The sequence below is a fragment of the Haematobia irritans genome, chromosome 1 (genome assembly GCF_050003625.1).
Source record: "Haematobia irritans isolate KBUSLIRL chromosome 1, ASM5000362v1, whole genome shotgun sequence".
Lineage (NCBI taxonomy): Eukaryota > Metazoa > Arthropoda > Insecta > Diptera > Muscidae > Haematobia > Haematobia irritans.
Window position 1 is genome coordinate 84,407,511 of NC_134397.1, and position 14,093 is coordinate 84,421,603.

A 14,093-nucleotide genomic window follows, 5' to 3' on the forward strand; every position below is an offset into this window, starting at 1 on the left:
TTTTTTGAGAGGTTTCCTTCCGTTCGTTCGCATGACTTACGTTACTGTCAAATGTTAATATGACAATATTAACATTTCTCAATTATTTCAATCACTCGAAAAGTTTGTTCTTATATATGAGTACCTTTTTCCACAAAACGTAAGGCAAAGTGAGTGGTTTTCACATTTCTGTTCGACAAAATGCGAACGAATGGAGTTAGAGAAACCCAATTTTAGTTGCAACGTTACGTTTTCGTTCGAATTTATTTTCGTCTCACTTGTCGTTTAGGGTAAGTACTATGTTCGCATTTCGCGTTGATATTTTCGCGTTTATTTTATAAAAACAGTTCAATATTGTTACGAATTTGACATTTCAAGATTTAAGTTTATTTAAATTAGTTTCCGTTAATATAAAATTTCAAATTGTAACGATCAGATTACGTCATCACTTGTCAAAATCATCTCTATCTTCTAGTACTTTCCTAAACATATTTTGTGTTCTTAGTCGCTCATAGTAAAGTAACCCCTGTTGTTTTGTTATTTTCATTGCCTATTGTTATTGTTGTATTAATATGAGCATAACCATCTGCCAGATGAATTACGAGATGCTTGATGGTTGTAGGCAAGACTATGAGCATAACCAGATGAATATATGCGACATCTGCCAGATATGAGCTTGTGGATTCTTCTACATGATTGTAGGAAAGACTATGAACATAACCAGATAAATATGTGCGGCATCTGCCGGACGAATTACGAGAAACTTGTACATTTTTCTAGATGGTTGTACACAAGACTGGACGAGACATACAAGATGGTTGTAGTATATTCTACAACCATCTTGCTAGAATATTCCAAATCGTTATGGCTTGGCTATAAAACCTCTGGCAGATGGAGCAAGTCATGTCTGTCGTAAACTAAAAGTCGAACAGTACACAAATAAGAGAAACCTATCAGTTAAGCAAATAAATTGTAGATTGTCTTTATTTGAAAAGAACTGTGTTTTAATTATCGGGTTATTAAACACGCCTCTATATAAAAACGTAACAATTGGTGTCAGAAGTGATAACGAAATAAAAATCTACAATGAAGTTTAATGAGCTGCGAGTGGAAGACCTGAAAAAGGAATTGAACAGACTGGAGTTGTCTACTGCAGGAAACAAGGCTCAATTTCAAAAGCGACTACTGGAAGAGTTCGAACGGCGAAAAATAGATATCGAGACGCATGAGTTTGATTATAAGGAAGACGTTGATGAATCAATACTCGTTAATACAAGCAGTATCGAAACTCCATCTGTGGCTTCGAATGTTGTGGATTACACATCAATGCTCAATGAAAAATTGAAGAAAACTGTAGAAATTTGGATAAATAATTTAAAATTAAACGAAAATTCCAGAAAAATTATTGAAGAGAATTCCAGAAAGGTGGACGAAAATTCAAGAATTATTAATGAAAAGTTACAACAAATTTCGGAAGGTATGGAGAAACGCGTGGACTATATTGGAAGCCAAATAGTGGAATTGGATAATAAATTTGTGGTTCGTAGAATTTCTACGATGGTTGCTTCAATGCAAGAATCCGGAAGCTAAACTGGCACATTGGATCGAGAGACTCCAAAGCTACGATTTCTGTATCGAGCATAGAAAGGGTGGAAAACACACTGACTCTTTGTCATGTCGGCCTTGCAGTATAGAGTGCAAGCACCGCTCGAATGCTGAACACAATGAGGAAATTGTTGCTATCCGCCTGTTACACATAAAATCTGGAGTGGACTGGCCAAGAGAACAGCATAAAGATCCCATTTTGAGCAAAATTATTTTGGCAAAAGAAGAGAATAAGAAGCCCAGCAAGAAAGACATCGCAGCCGAAAGCCCACTTATGAAATCATACTGGGCTCAATGGGACAGTCCATGTCTGGTCAATGGAACCCCTCAACGTAAATGGGAAAGTGAAGATGGCAAGCATAGCCGAAACTTGATAGCCGTACCAGATTCCAAGGTAAAGGAAGTTTCGACGGAATTCCACAATTTTACTGGGTTGGATGCCAGAAATCAAATGCTGAATGGTTGGCAAATTACGAGAGGTGCATGAAGGCGAAAGGGCGAAGACGATTGTGGACGTAGTCGACAAGAACTGGATATGTCGCTACGGGGTGCAGTCCGAGATTTAATCTGACCAACGAAAAAATTTTGAATCGGCCATATTCAAAGAGATGTGTGTCTCCTTGGTATCAAGAAAACAAGGACTACATCCACAGTTTGATGTCATGATCGAAAGGTTTAATCGCACGCTGGAAGAACATTTTCGAAAAGTGGTGGATAAAGACCAACGGGACTGGGATGAGCATATAACAAAGATTGTGCTGTCATATAAATCTGTCATACATAATTCTACGTTCACGAACACAGGCCAATGTGCTATTCGGAATGGGATTGGAACATGTCTCAATATAAAGACGTAACAATATAAATAACGCCGTTCGGACTCGGCTATAAAAAGGAGGTCCCTTGTCATTGAGCTTAACATGGAATCGGGCAGCACTCAGTGATAAGAGAGAAGTTCACCAATGTGGTATCACAATGGACTGAATAGTCTAAGTGAGCCTGATACATCGGGCTGCCACTTAACCTAACCTAACCTAACAATATAAATCAGATAGATTAACTCAATTGATGTGCAATTTCTTTTTCTCTAGATTTTGGCAAGTCTTTACAGGAATATGTCTTTTTTCATTTATAATTTTGATTAGTATTACTATTATTATTTCAGGAAAAGTAATCGCGAAAATAAAGTGCTTATATCTTTGTCATTTTTCGTTTTTCTTCTAGTTGGTCTTATTAGTTACGTTAGAGTATCGTCTATACGACCATGAAGAGATTTTTTTTAAATGGTTTATACTTTTCTGGCGGAAAAAGTCCATTGTAAAATAAGACTTTTTTTGAAAATTTTGATGTTTCGCATTGATATTTTTTGAACTACTTAACTTATCACAGATCAAATTACACACGATTATTCGTCATCTTATTACCTTTCATTTAAGTGCCACGTTATAATCGGACATTTCTAACTCGAGATATATTGTGTTTAGTGAAAAAAGAGCAAAAATTTAAAAATAACGGGATATCTCAAAAACTGTTCCATAAAAAATTTTTAAACATTTTTTTTCGAATTCAGCAGCTAAAAATATATAAGAAAAGTTGATTTTCATCAAGTGTACGTTTTGAGTGTAAACTAGTGATATTAATTGTCTAGTTATCTTGATGTCTGATTTTTTATTCATTTTTATAAAATAAAACATTAATTGAACCTATAAGTTTAGTCTATTAAATTTTAGCTAGGGGGGCCCCCGATACATAGTACACACCTTTACATAGAGCTTAGAGAAACCGAAATCAGCTGATTTTCGTTTTGTGTGCGAACGAAGAGTAGAATTTGGATATTAGAAATATGCTGTTAAGGTGGGTATTAATTTCGAGCTTAGCCGCAAAAAACGAAATTAAATCAGTAAAAGGCCGGTATGCACCTCTAGCGAAAAATTCCCATAAGAAATGCATTGCTATTTATGCTAACGAAATTTTCGGTAGCGTTCAATTTCGTAAGCTGGTACGCACCTCTAATGAAAATAACAGGGTTGTCAAAATCATATTTTGGCAGCAAAAATTTAATTTATTACAATCATTGTGTGCGTAAAAGTTTTAAAAGGTCTGTAAATAATAAACAATTTATTTGAGGAATATTTGGAACATATATTAACAATTTTTAAAAGCGATTAGCTGGTTTAAAATTAGTGTATACAGCCCTGTTTTTTTGTTGTAGACTTAAATAAATTTTTGCTACCGAAAATTTCGCGAGAGGTGCATACCGGCCTAAAAACAGTATAAAATTGTACCTCTTTGATACAAATTTCATTAAAATTTGATGGGGAATATCACAAAGCAACTTTTCACAAAGTTTGTATTATTTTTATTGGATTATTAGAGAAAAGTAATCGTGACAAACGGTGATTTTAGCGGCTTAACACGAACTTAATACTCACCTTTACAAGAATCTTGACAAATCACTTTTTCACTTGACACTTGACACGCATAAAAAAAACTTGACAATCAAGCCAAATCAAACTCGTTTGCAACCCTAGCTAACGCATGAAATTGCAGATATGATATGATTCATTGTAGAGCACTTGTAATTTGAATTGCAAACATACTATGAAAAAACAGTGAACCCTTTTCCATTGCAAAATGAATTAACTGTAGTAAAATTGACCATGATTTATCCCTTAAGATTTTTTCTGCTTGTCTAGTTTAAAATTCTCTTAAATTTTAGTTCATTTATGGCATTGCATTTTAGTTCAATTTTACAAAACCATAAGATATTTACACACCTACCAAGTTAAAAACCTTTATTATTTGAGTTAACTTGACTATTTTTTTTGGGAAACACGATAATAAAATTTTGTTAACATTCTCTTTAAAATGACGACGAATAAATTATTGTAAATAAATCTTTCCAAAATACAGAGAAATTAAATAATTAAAGGATAAACAAACTGGTATACTGTTATGAAAATCTACATATATTAACAAAACAGGAGTTTTTTTTTAACATTTTGACTTATCCTTAGTTCTTTATTGAAAGTATATTTTTCACATATCTTGCTGAAAAAAATGGAAGGAGTAATGAAAATTGTTAAAAATTAACACCATGTAATAAAAAATATATATTTGTTTTTAATTCTTCATATAAGCTTGTAACTTACCATATTTGGGATCATTTTATGAAATGGTATAAGGAACTCAACTTTTCTTTGGTAATCGTTTCTCATAAAATTTGTACCTGAACAATTAGAGAAATAATAAAGTAAGCTATTTTAACTCAAAAACATGTGTTGTTGTTGATGTGAAGGACAAAAAAACTAAATATTCTAGTTAAAAGCCAAAATTGTAAAAGAAAACTTGCCTATTAAATTATACGCTGAGGGAAATATAAAAATTTGTCCAAATTCATTTAGGGTTACTCTGAAATTAAATATATTACATTAAATTGGTTTCCAAAAAATTCTAATTAAATATATAATAAAATAAAAAACTAAATATTCTGGTTATAAAAAAGTTAAAAAACCTTACCAATCCACTATTAAATTATAAGCAGAGGAGTAATAATAAGTTTTTTCAAAAGAAAACTTACCAATTCGAAATATAAAAATATGTTGGAATCTATCTAGGGTTGCTCTGAAATCAAATATTTTTTTACAAGAAAAACATTAAACTGGTTTCCAAAAAATTTAATTAACTAATAATAATATGACTAAAACCAAAAAACCCACATTTTTAAAAAGAATACTTACCAATATACGATTAAACTATCAGCTGAGGTGTAACAAAAAATTTTCCAAATTCATCTAGGATTACTCTGAAAGTGAATATTTATTTTTTACATGAAATAATACGAAATTAGATATCTATAAAAGAATTTCCATATACTTTCCATTTCAGCATTTTTTCTTAAATATTGAACATTCTTAATGACTTTTTTCCAAGCTACCGATCGTTATCGTACATCCCATCGCCAAAGTATTAATAACTCACTTAAAAGGTTTAATAAGCAAACGCTAATATATCTCAAAAAACCAAAATATTCCATACTTTTATATTCCCCTGTTGCATACCTGCTATAAAGATATAACAGATTACGCCAACTACACACAAAAAAAATATTTTTTTGATTCAATCACGAAATTCATTGATCCAATTAATTTTTTATTTGAAATGTCTTCAATCACAGAAACGATAGCATCAATTAAAAAACTAATTGACACTCAATTGAAAAATTAATTGATGCTATTAATTTGTGTGATTGATTTATATTTCAATTAAAAAATTTTTTGATTCAATTAAATTTTTCATTGAATATTTTTTACAACTCAATTAAGATTTTAATTGGAAAAATGTTCGTGAAATTTTTTTCTGTATATACAACTGAAGCATGCCAAACAAAACCGGGCAAAACTCAAACATTCCTACAACAACAAAAACACATGTGCAAAATTTTCAATAGAAATAAAATTTTGACAAAATCTATGGAAATAAAATTTTGACAAAATTGTCTATGGAAATAAAATTTTTTATATAAATAATATTTTGACAACGTTTTCTACAGAAATACAATTTTGACAAAATTTTCTATAGAAATAAAATTTTGACAAAATTTTCTATAAAAATAAAATTTTGACAAAATTTTTTTTAGAAATAAAATTTTGACAAATTTTTTTTATAGAAATAAAATGTTGACAAAATTTTCAAGAGAAAAAAATTTAATTATATTTGTTTAGTTAGTTTAGTTCCACATTCACATTACACTTTCAAAATCGACTTCACTAGATTTCAACTGTCATTTGCCTTATAAAAAGGGATATATAAATCTTATTTAGATGATTTGTTACATTTTTGTTTATTTCTACAATATTCGTTTCTATCCAAGTAATGTTCATATTAGAGCATTACTCGCCATATTTTGATCCATTGTAATCGGCTAGAGATGTCAATATTTTCGATATTTGGTTGCCTGAGACAATAAGTGGCTATTTCGCAAACTTTGGTATATCTACGAATAAGTGATTCCATATTAGGTGATTATATACTTTAAAAGCACTACTTATTTCATGGCCAAAGGTATGCCTGGGGAGAAGTACTTTTCTCCTAGGACATACGTATGTAAATGTAATCCGGAGCGATGACAATTAATAATTGGTTATTATTTTTTAAACAGGTTTACATACAAGGTTACCGGGTAATGAGAGTTTTTGCTGGGTAGTTATAGACTGATATGGACTAATTGTTGCATTGTAGTTAGAGGAAAGATACCAACATCATATGAAAATTGGGAAGCCCAAGAAGTTAAATCGGGAGATCGGTATATATGGGGCTAAATGTGGTCCAAAAACGGCCCGTGGTGCAAAATTGGCGCAGAAGCGATGAATTTAGCACTGGCTTGTCATAGCACGGATGTCCACCATTTTAATAGTCGTTGCACTGGTTTTTCATCACTTCTTAAGGTGTGTCCGAATTCAATGTTTTGTGACATTTTGCCAAATATATAATTTTTGTAATTTTTTATGATTTTTAATGCGTTGCAACGCATGTATAAAACGTTTGACCTCAAATATTTTCAAAAATATGCAATTTTTCTAAAATGGTTTTTTCGACAAAATTTTAATAATTTGTACCATTTTATTAATTCTTACTCTCTTTTTAACATATTTGCAACAAAAAAAATAAAATAAAATAAAATTACTCATTAAAAATATAAAAAAATCGAATTAAAAAAAACTTCCTGTGTAGTTAAAATAAAGAACATCTTTGGGAGGACATTTTTGGAAGTGCTTTTAAAGTTGTGCTTTAGAAGAACTTCCAATTTTTTCGGAGTAGTTTATTTATGTGAATAATAATAAATATATGAAATTATTTACCTGATGGATCATAGTTATACCGAGGTAAACAAACGGGTTTTATTATTTTCGAGAATGTGATCGGCTTTCGCAGCCTTAGTAACGCTATATCGTAGTTATATGTTTCTGGATCAAAATGTCTGTGCTTTACTATACTTGTGACTGCTCTTTGAATTGCATTTGACTCTGAAGTAATTTTTTGATCGTGATCTCCAAAAATTACACGAATTTTCGATCTTCTTAACTTTTTCACACAATGTGCTGCTGTTAGTATGTAATCTTTTGTCAAAAGCGATCCTCCACAATGAAACTTTCCATCATATATAATTCTTGCCATCCATGGATATTGATTTATTCCAGTTGGTCGTCCTCCAACAATCCTTATCTCCTCATTTGAAAATCCGCAATCTACGATTAGAAACACATTATTAGGTGTTGAGAATAAGAAAGATGACAGCAGAGAGCAACTAGATACAAATAGTACGTGGTATTTAATTAGTCACAATCAAAACTATAGAATAAAAGAGAAAATGGGCCAAACAGACTTTTCTGAGGAACGAAAATTTGAACAAACGAAATTTTCTTTTCTGTAAAAATAATAAAAATCGGGGATAACCGTTGAATCGTTTATCATAAATTCGGGTTTATATCCTCGCAAAGAAAACACATACACCCTCAAAAAAAGTCGCCTCTGTAACTTCAAACATATATATTTTCAGAACTTGTTCAAACACAAAATTGTTTGTACTGCGTAAACATTGTATGTTTAACCTTAAACATGTCTTTTTTAAAAGCTTCAGTTTCTAAACATTTGTCTTAAATATAATTGTGTTCGTATACAAATAAAATATATCTTTGTAATTTATTTGAATACTACACCCCATACATTTATTTATGTTCAAAATTTGTGAACGTTTACTCAGCAACCTACAGTTTTATGTGTTGTAATTAATCTTACAGTTTTACATATCTTTACATGTGTTTCGTCATCTATCTCCGTCATCGCCTTTATCTTTTCTCTATATTCTCTCTCTCTCTGACATTTCTAAAAATATATATGTTTATACGAACTTTTGAAATTAATATATGTTTGTATTCAGGGGCATTATTTTTAGGAAAATGTAAATGTCCAAACATAATATGTTCATATTAACATATCATCATAAATGTCCCAAACATGTTCTAGTTTATGAACATTATATGCTTGCACTTACAAATAATGTGCTATAAATTTGAGTTCCAAACATATAATTTTTATACCGAAACATATGAAATATACTTTTTTCGTCAGTGTAATAACATATACGATTTTCGTTTGTCTAAAATTTCTATCAGGAGGAAAGTATTTTGGAATGTCCAAAATTGGTAATTTAATCAAAAGAAAAAAAAAAATATGAAATGTTGTGAAGAATATTAATTTCATGTTTTAAAAAACTTAAAAAAGAAAAAAATTGCTTAAATTTAGCGATAACAATAACATATTCTATATAGATTTATTTATTTATTTCAATCTATTGGGCTATGCCTTTACAGATATGACGTATGTATACTTAAATCTAAAAAAGTATTTTCAAAGAGTTTTTTTTTTCATAGAAAAGTCCAATTGATTGCAAACTCTGTTACTTAGTGATATGTTAAACATCGAGTTACAACTTCATTCAAACCGTAATTATATCTGTAGATTTGTTCATTAAACATACAATGACTTCTCTGGACGGAACGTAAAATGGAATTTTTTGCAACAGTTCGGGTGAATCTATTTTACTACACGGATGAAAAAGACTGTTTTTCATATGTTTGGCTATAAACATTATATGTTTGGAACACAAATTTTTAAACACAATATTTTTGAGTGCAAGCATATAATGTTCATAAACTAGCATAACATGTTTGGGACATATATGTTAATATGTTAGAACATATTATGTTTGGGACATAAAATGTTTGTAAATATAATATGCTTGGATGCAAACATATATTAATTTAGAAATAGCCTATAAACATATATGTGTTTAGTAGCTTGGAGCGTTATTTAACAGGGAGCGATATTGAATTAAGTTGGTGGTTGTTGCTTGTTATTACAAAATGAACATTTTATTTTTCCTTGGGCAATTGATCAGCTACTTCTTTGATCCTTACAAACTGTGTGGTCCGCTGTTCGAATCCCCGTCCGGCAAAAGGTAAAATTAAAATAAAAAAAAATCATACAATTGAATAATTTCTTCTACAATGTTTGTATTACAGAAAAAGGTGCTAAGAACTAAAAAATCTCGTGGAAGTGAGAAAGATGTGAGGGAATATACAATTGGGCAGAAACAAAATTTTGAGCATTCAGGTCGAAAACCTATGTTGTTAGCACCTATATTACCTGATTATTTTCATAATTCATTATGATTGTAAATATATAAATAAATAAATAAAATTTTGAGCACAATATTGTTTGGGAGAATTTTTTTAAGCATATAATATTTTTGGGTGCAAAATGCTTCCAAACATATTATATGGTCACATAATAACATATTGTTTTTTGGAAGACAACATTATTGAATTTGGATGCAAAAATACAAAATGTTTGGAACTTAGACTACCCAAACATATATTGTTTAGACCAATATGCTTTCAAACATATTATATATTGGAAGAGATCAAACATATAAATGTTTGGGCAATACCCAAAAATGTATATGCTTGAAGCAAAATATGTTTGGGAGTATATGTTACAGAAGCGATTTTTTGTGAGGTTGTATCAATGATATCTTTAAAGGACATGATATTATGACCAAATCTACGTTGATCGAGGCTGTTTGTGCCGAGCATCATACAACGAACATCATAAGTAGGCAAGTTATCATACTCATATAAACTCCTTAGAGCAAATTTGGAAAATCTCTTTTGGATTCTTTCAATACGAACCCTATGAATTTTATAACATGGGTTCCCAACAATATAACTATATTCCAATCGTTAAAATCTTTGGCGTTTCTTTTTAAAAATCCTAATTGAGAATTTTATGTGAAATGGTCAAAATTGTACACTTAGAGAAATTTAACTCCATATTGTTCTGTTCACACCAACGGAGAAGTCGACTAATGTCATTTTGAAATTGGATGCAATCATTTAGATTTCGAACCATTGAATATAACTTTAAATCATCAGTGTATAATGGGTTACAAAATGAAAAATAGTTCAAATTACATTAACAAACAGTAAAAACAAGAGTGATCCCAGATGGTTTCTTTGTGGAGCATCTGATTTTACGCTGAAGGGATATGATGTACAATTTTCTATTTTAACAAATAACGTTCTATCATACAAATAGGATTCTAGACAAAGCAGCATATTTGAATGAAATCCTAATACTTTCAGCTTATATAACAATAGTTTGTGATTTAGTTTATCGAAGGCTTTAACAAAGTCTGTGTACAAGACATCTACTTGTAATCCTTTTTCTACTGAATTTATGCAATAAAAGCAATAATTGTCCCGATTTGTAAAAAGGCGAAATTAACGACATTTTACATTCATGAAAAAAACATCCAGTGGATAACGATTTATTAAAAATTATCGTAATGCCAATATAAAATTATTCATGAATATCCGACAAATGTTGTTCGTTGTAAGACGTATTTATAACAGGTTGGCTGATAAGTCCCCAGTCTGACACATAGATGGCGTCGTTACTATTAAATGCGTATTATTTTTATATAGTACCAACCTCCAAATGATTCGTGTCAAAATTTGACGTCTGTAAATCAATTAGTTTGTGAGATAGAGCGTCTTTTGTGAAGCAAATTTTGTTATTGTGAAAAAAATGGAAAAAAAGGAATCTTGTGTTTTGATAAAATACTGTTTTCTGAAGGGACAAAATACGGTGGAAGCAAAAACTTGGCTTTATAATGAGTTTCCGGACTCTACCCCAGGGAAATCAACAATAATTGATTGGTATGCAAAATTCAAGCGTGGTGAAATGAGCACGGAGGACGGTGAATGCAGTGGACGCCCGAAAGAGGGGGTTACCGACGAAAACATCAAAAACATCAAAAAAATCCACAAAATGATTTTGAATGACCGTAAAATGAAGTTGATCGAGATAGCAGAGGTCTTAAAGATATCAAAGATCATATCATTCATCAATATTTGGATATGCGGAAGCTCTGTGCAAAATGGGTGCCGCGCGAGCTCACATTTGACCAAAAACAACAACGTGTTGATGATTCTGAGCGGTGTTTGCAGCTGTTAAGTCGTAATACACCCGAGTTTTTCCGTCGATATGTGACAATAGATGAAACATGGCTCCATCACTACACTCCTGAGTCCAATTAAATTTACAAATTCGAGAAAAACGTCCTGGCTTACCACACACAAAAATAATTTTTCATCAAGACAACGCACCAGCGCACAAGAGTGTTTTAACAATGGCTAAAATCAACGAATTAAAGTAAGAGTTGCTTGACCACCCACCTTATTCTCCTGATTTAGCTCCCAGCCACTTTTACTTGTTCCCAAATCTAAAAAAAAAATCTTTGCTGGCAAGCGTTTTACCTCAAATGAAGATGCAATTACAGTTGTAAACCACTATTTTGAAGACCTTGAGGAAAACTATTTTAATCAAGGGATAGAATTGCTAGAAAAGCGTTGGACTAAGTGTTTTGAAGTTTCAGGAGATTATATTGAAAAATAAAAATATTTTTGAAAAACTAACTATTCTCTTTCATTATATCATTATATTATTATTTACAGTCGCAACGGTGTAATATGACACCGCTTGTTATTCCCAGATATTCTTCAGCGATGAATTATGGTGTTCGACACCCCGAGATATACCAAAAACTCCAAGAAGATTCCCAATCTTCGATTTCCAGGCGCACTAACAAGTCCCAAACAGATCTTCAACGCATAGAAGAGCACATGAAAAAGGGATACAAAATTTAATAAGAAAATGTCGAGCCTTTTAGAAGTGTTTGGCCAAATGGTTCAAACTGAATACCCAAATATTGATGCTTCAAGTTTGCTTTTGTCACACAGCGATTCGGAATGATCGCGAATGTTCTTTATCAAAACTTGAATTTATTTATTTGGCTGAAAAATATGTAATTGTTGTTTTCTACCAAGACTGAATGTCTTACAAGCAACTGTGACTTTTGCGACATACATTTTTTATACTCTAATTTTCCTAAACTTCTAATACATATATATCGAGCGATAAATCATAAATAAACTTTTGCGAAGATTCCTTAAAATTGCTTCAGATTTAAATGTTTCCCATATTTTTTTTACTAAAATTGTGTTCCACCCTAGTGCATTAGCCAACTTAAATTTTGAGTCTATAGATTTTGTAAAAGGCTATCAAATTACGTCCAAATCGAGCGATATTTAAATGTATGTATTTGGGACAAACCTTTATATATAGCACCCAACACATTTGACGGATGTGATATGGTATCGAAAATTTAGATCTACAAAGTGGCGCAGGGTACAATAAAGTCGGCCCCGCCCGACTTTAGACTTTCCTTACTTGTTTTATAATGAATATTTTATTCATAATTTTAATAAATTCACAAGAAGTAATGGCCTCTACAGATAAATCTAATAACATTGACTGCTGCATCTTGAGCCCCACATCCTCTTCTACAACCAAATTTAAATTTGTATTGAAAGTCATTTTCCTCAAAATATTTAAGTAGCTTATCATATATAATTCTTTCAAATATCTCGTCGACGGTTGATAAAACTGATATAGGTCTATATTTATCCAATGATATAGCGTTAGTTTCTTTAGGGATCGGAACGATTTTCTGAATTTTTAAAGCACCTGGATATGTCGACGTTGATATCATCTTATTTAATATAGTGTGCAGAACTGGGGCGAGAATTTCTCAATTCTCCTTTACGAATTTTGGAGATATATTGTCATAACCAGGACTTTTTGTAACAGAAATATTTAGTACCGCCTCAATTACATCTTGAATTCCAACATTCCCAAATCTAAAACGCTTATTTGCAGAACGAAGTGTACGTAGATCATTTATTGTATCACCCAAATTCATGTCAATAGTTTGTCTTCTTCAACTTCTACTATGTTTCCAAAATAATCATTAAATGTATTCGCCTTGATCTCATCACTAGTCATTAATTGCCCTCCAGAATCTATCAACTTCAACTTCCTTACTTTTAGTTCTGCCAAGAGCATTGTTAATGAATATCTAACATTTCTCTATATCATTGCCGGCAAACGTGAGATTATTGATATAGTATCTCTCTCGTCATATCGCAGAAGGTCTCTTAGTAATCTTACCAATTCTTTTTAGATCTTCATCTAATATATGTTTATTCCTTGACCTTCATCACTTTTTTAACAAATTTCGTTTGTACATAATAAAGTTCTGCAGGCTTGTATTTATCCATGGCGATAATTTAAAACCCAAATTTGGTAATATAGTTTTTGACCACGGTCGACTGACTAATGGCTGTTTGCATAGCGCTAATAACCGAATCTGTCAAGACTGAAACATCCATCAAGAAGTAATCGGTAGGCAATTCATTCTTCAGTATACTTCTTGCTTTATCATAGTCACAAAACATTTTCGTTTCATCAATGTAGTCATTTGTGTTCTTATCGGTTTTCACTTTACAAAATATAATGTTATGATCCGAAAGATCACACTCCAC

General features: G+C 31.3%; 1 protein-coding gene across 2 annotated transcripts in view; it reads right to left on the reverse strand.

Annotated features, from left to right (window-relative positions):
* LOC142221317 (trypsin-1) overlaps positions 1-14,093 on the reverse strand; it is a 39,642-nt gene that overhangs the window by 11,893 nt on the left and 13,656 nt on the right. For both annotated transcript variants that reach the window (XM_075290995.1, XM_075290996.1), the window contains one exon: positions 7,446-7,832. In XM_075290995.1, the coding sequence (XP_075147110.1) occupies positions 7,446-7,832 (387 nt within the window). The remainder of the gene's footprint in view (positions 1-7,445; positions 7,833-14,093) is intronic.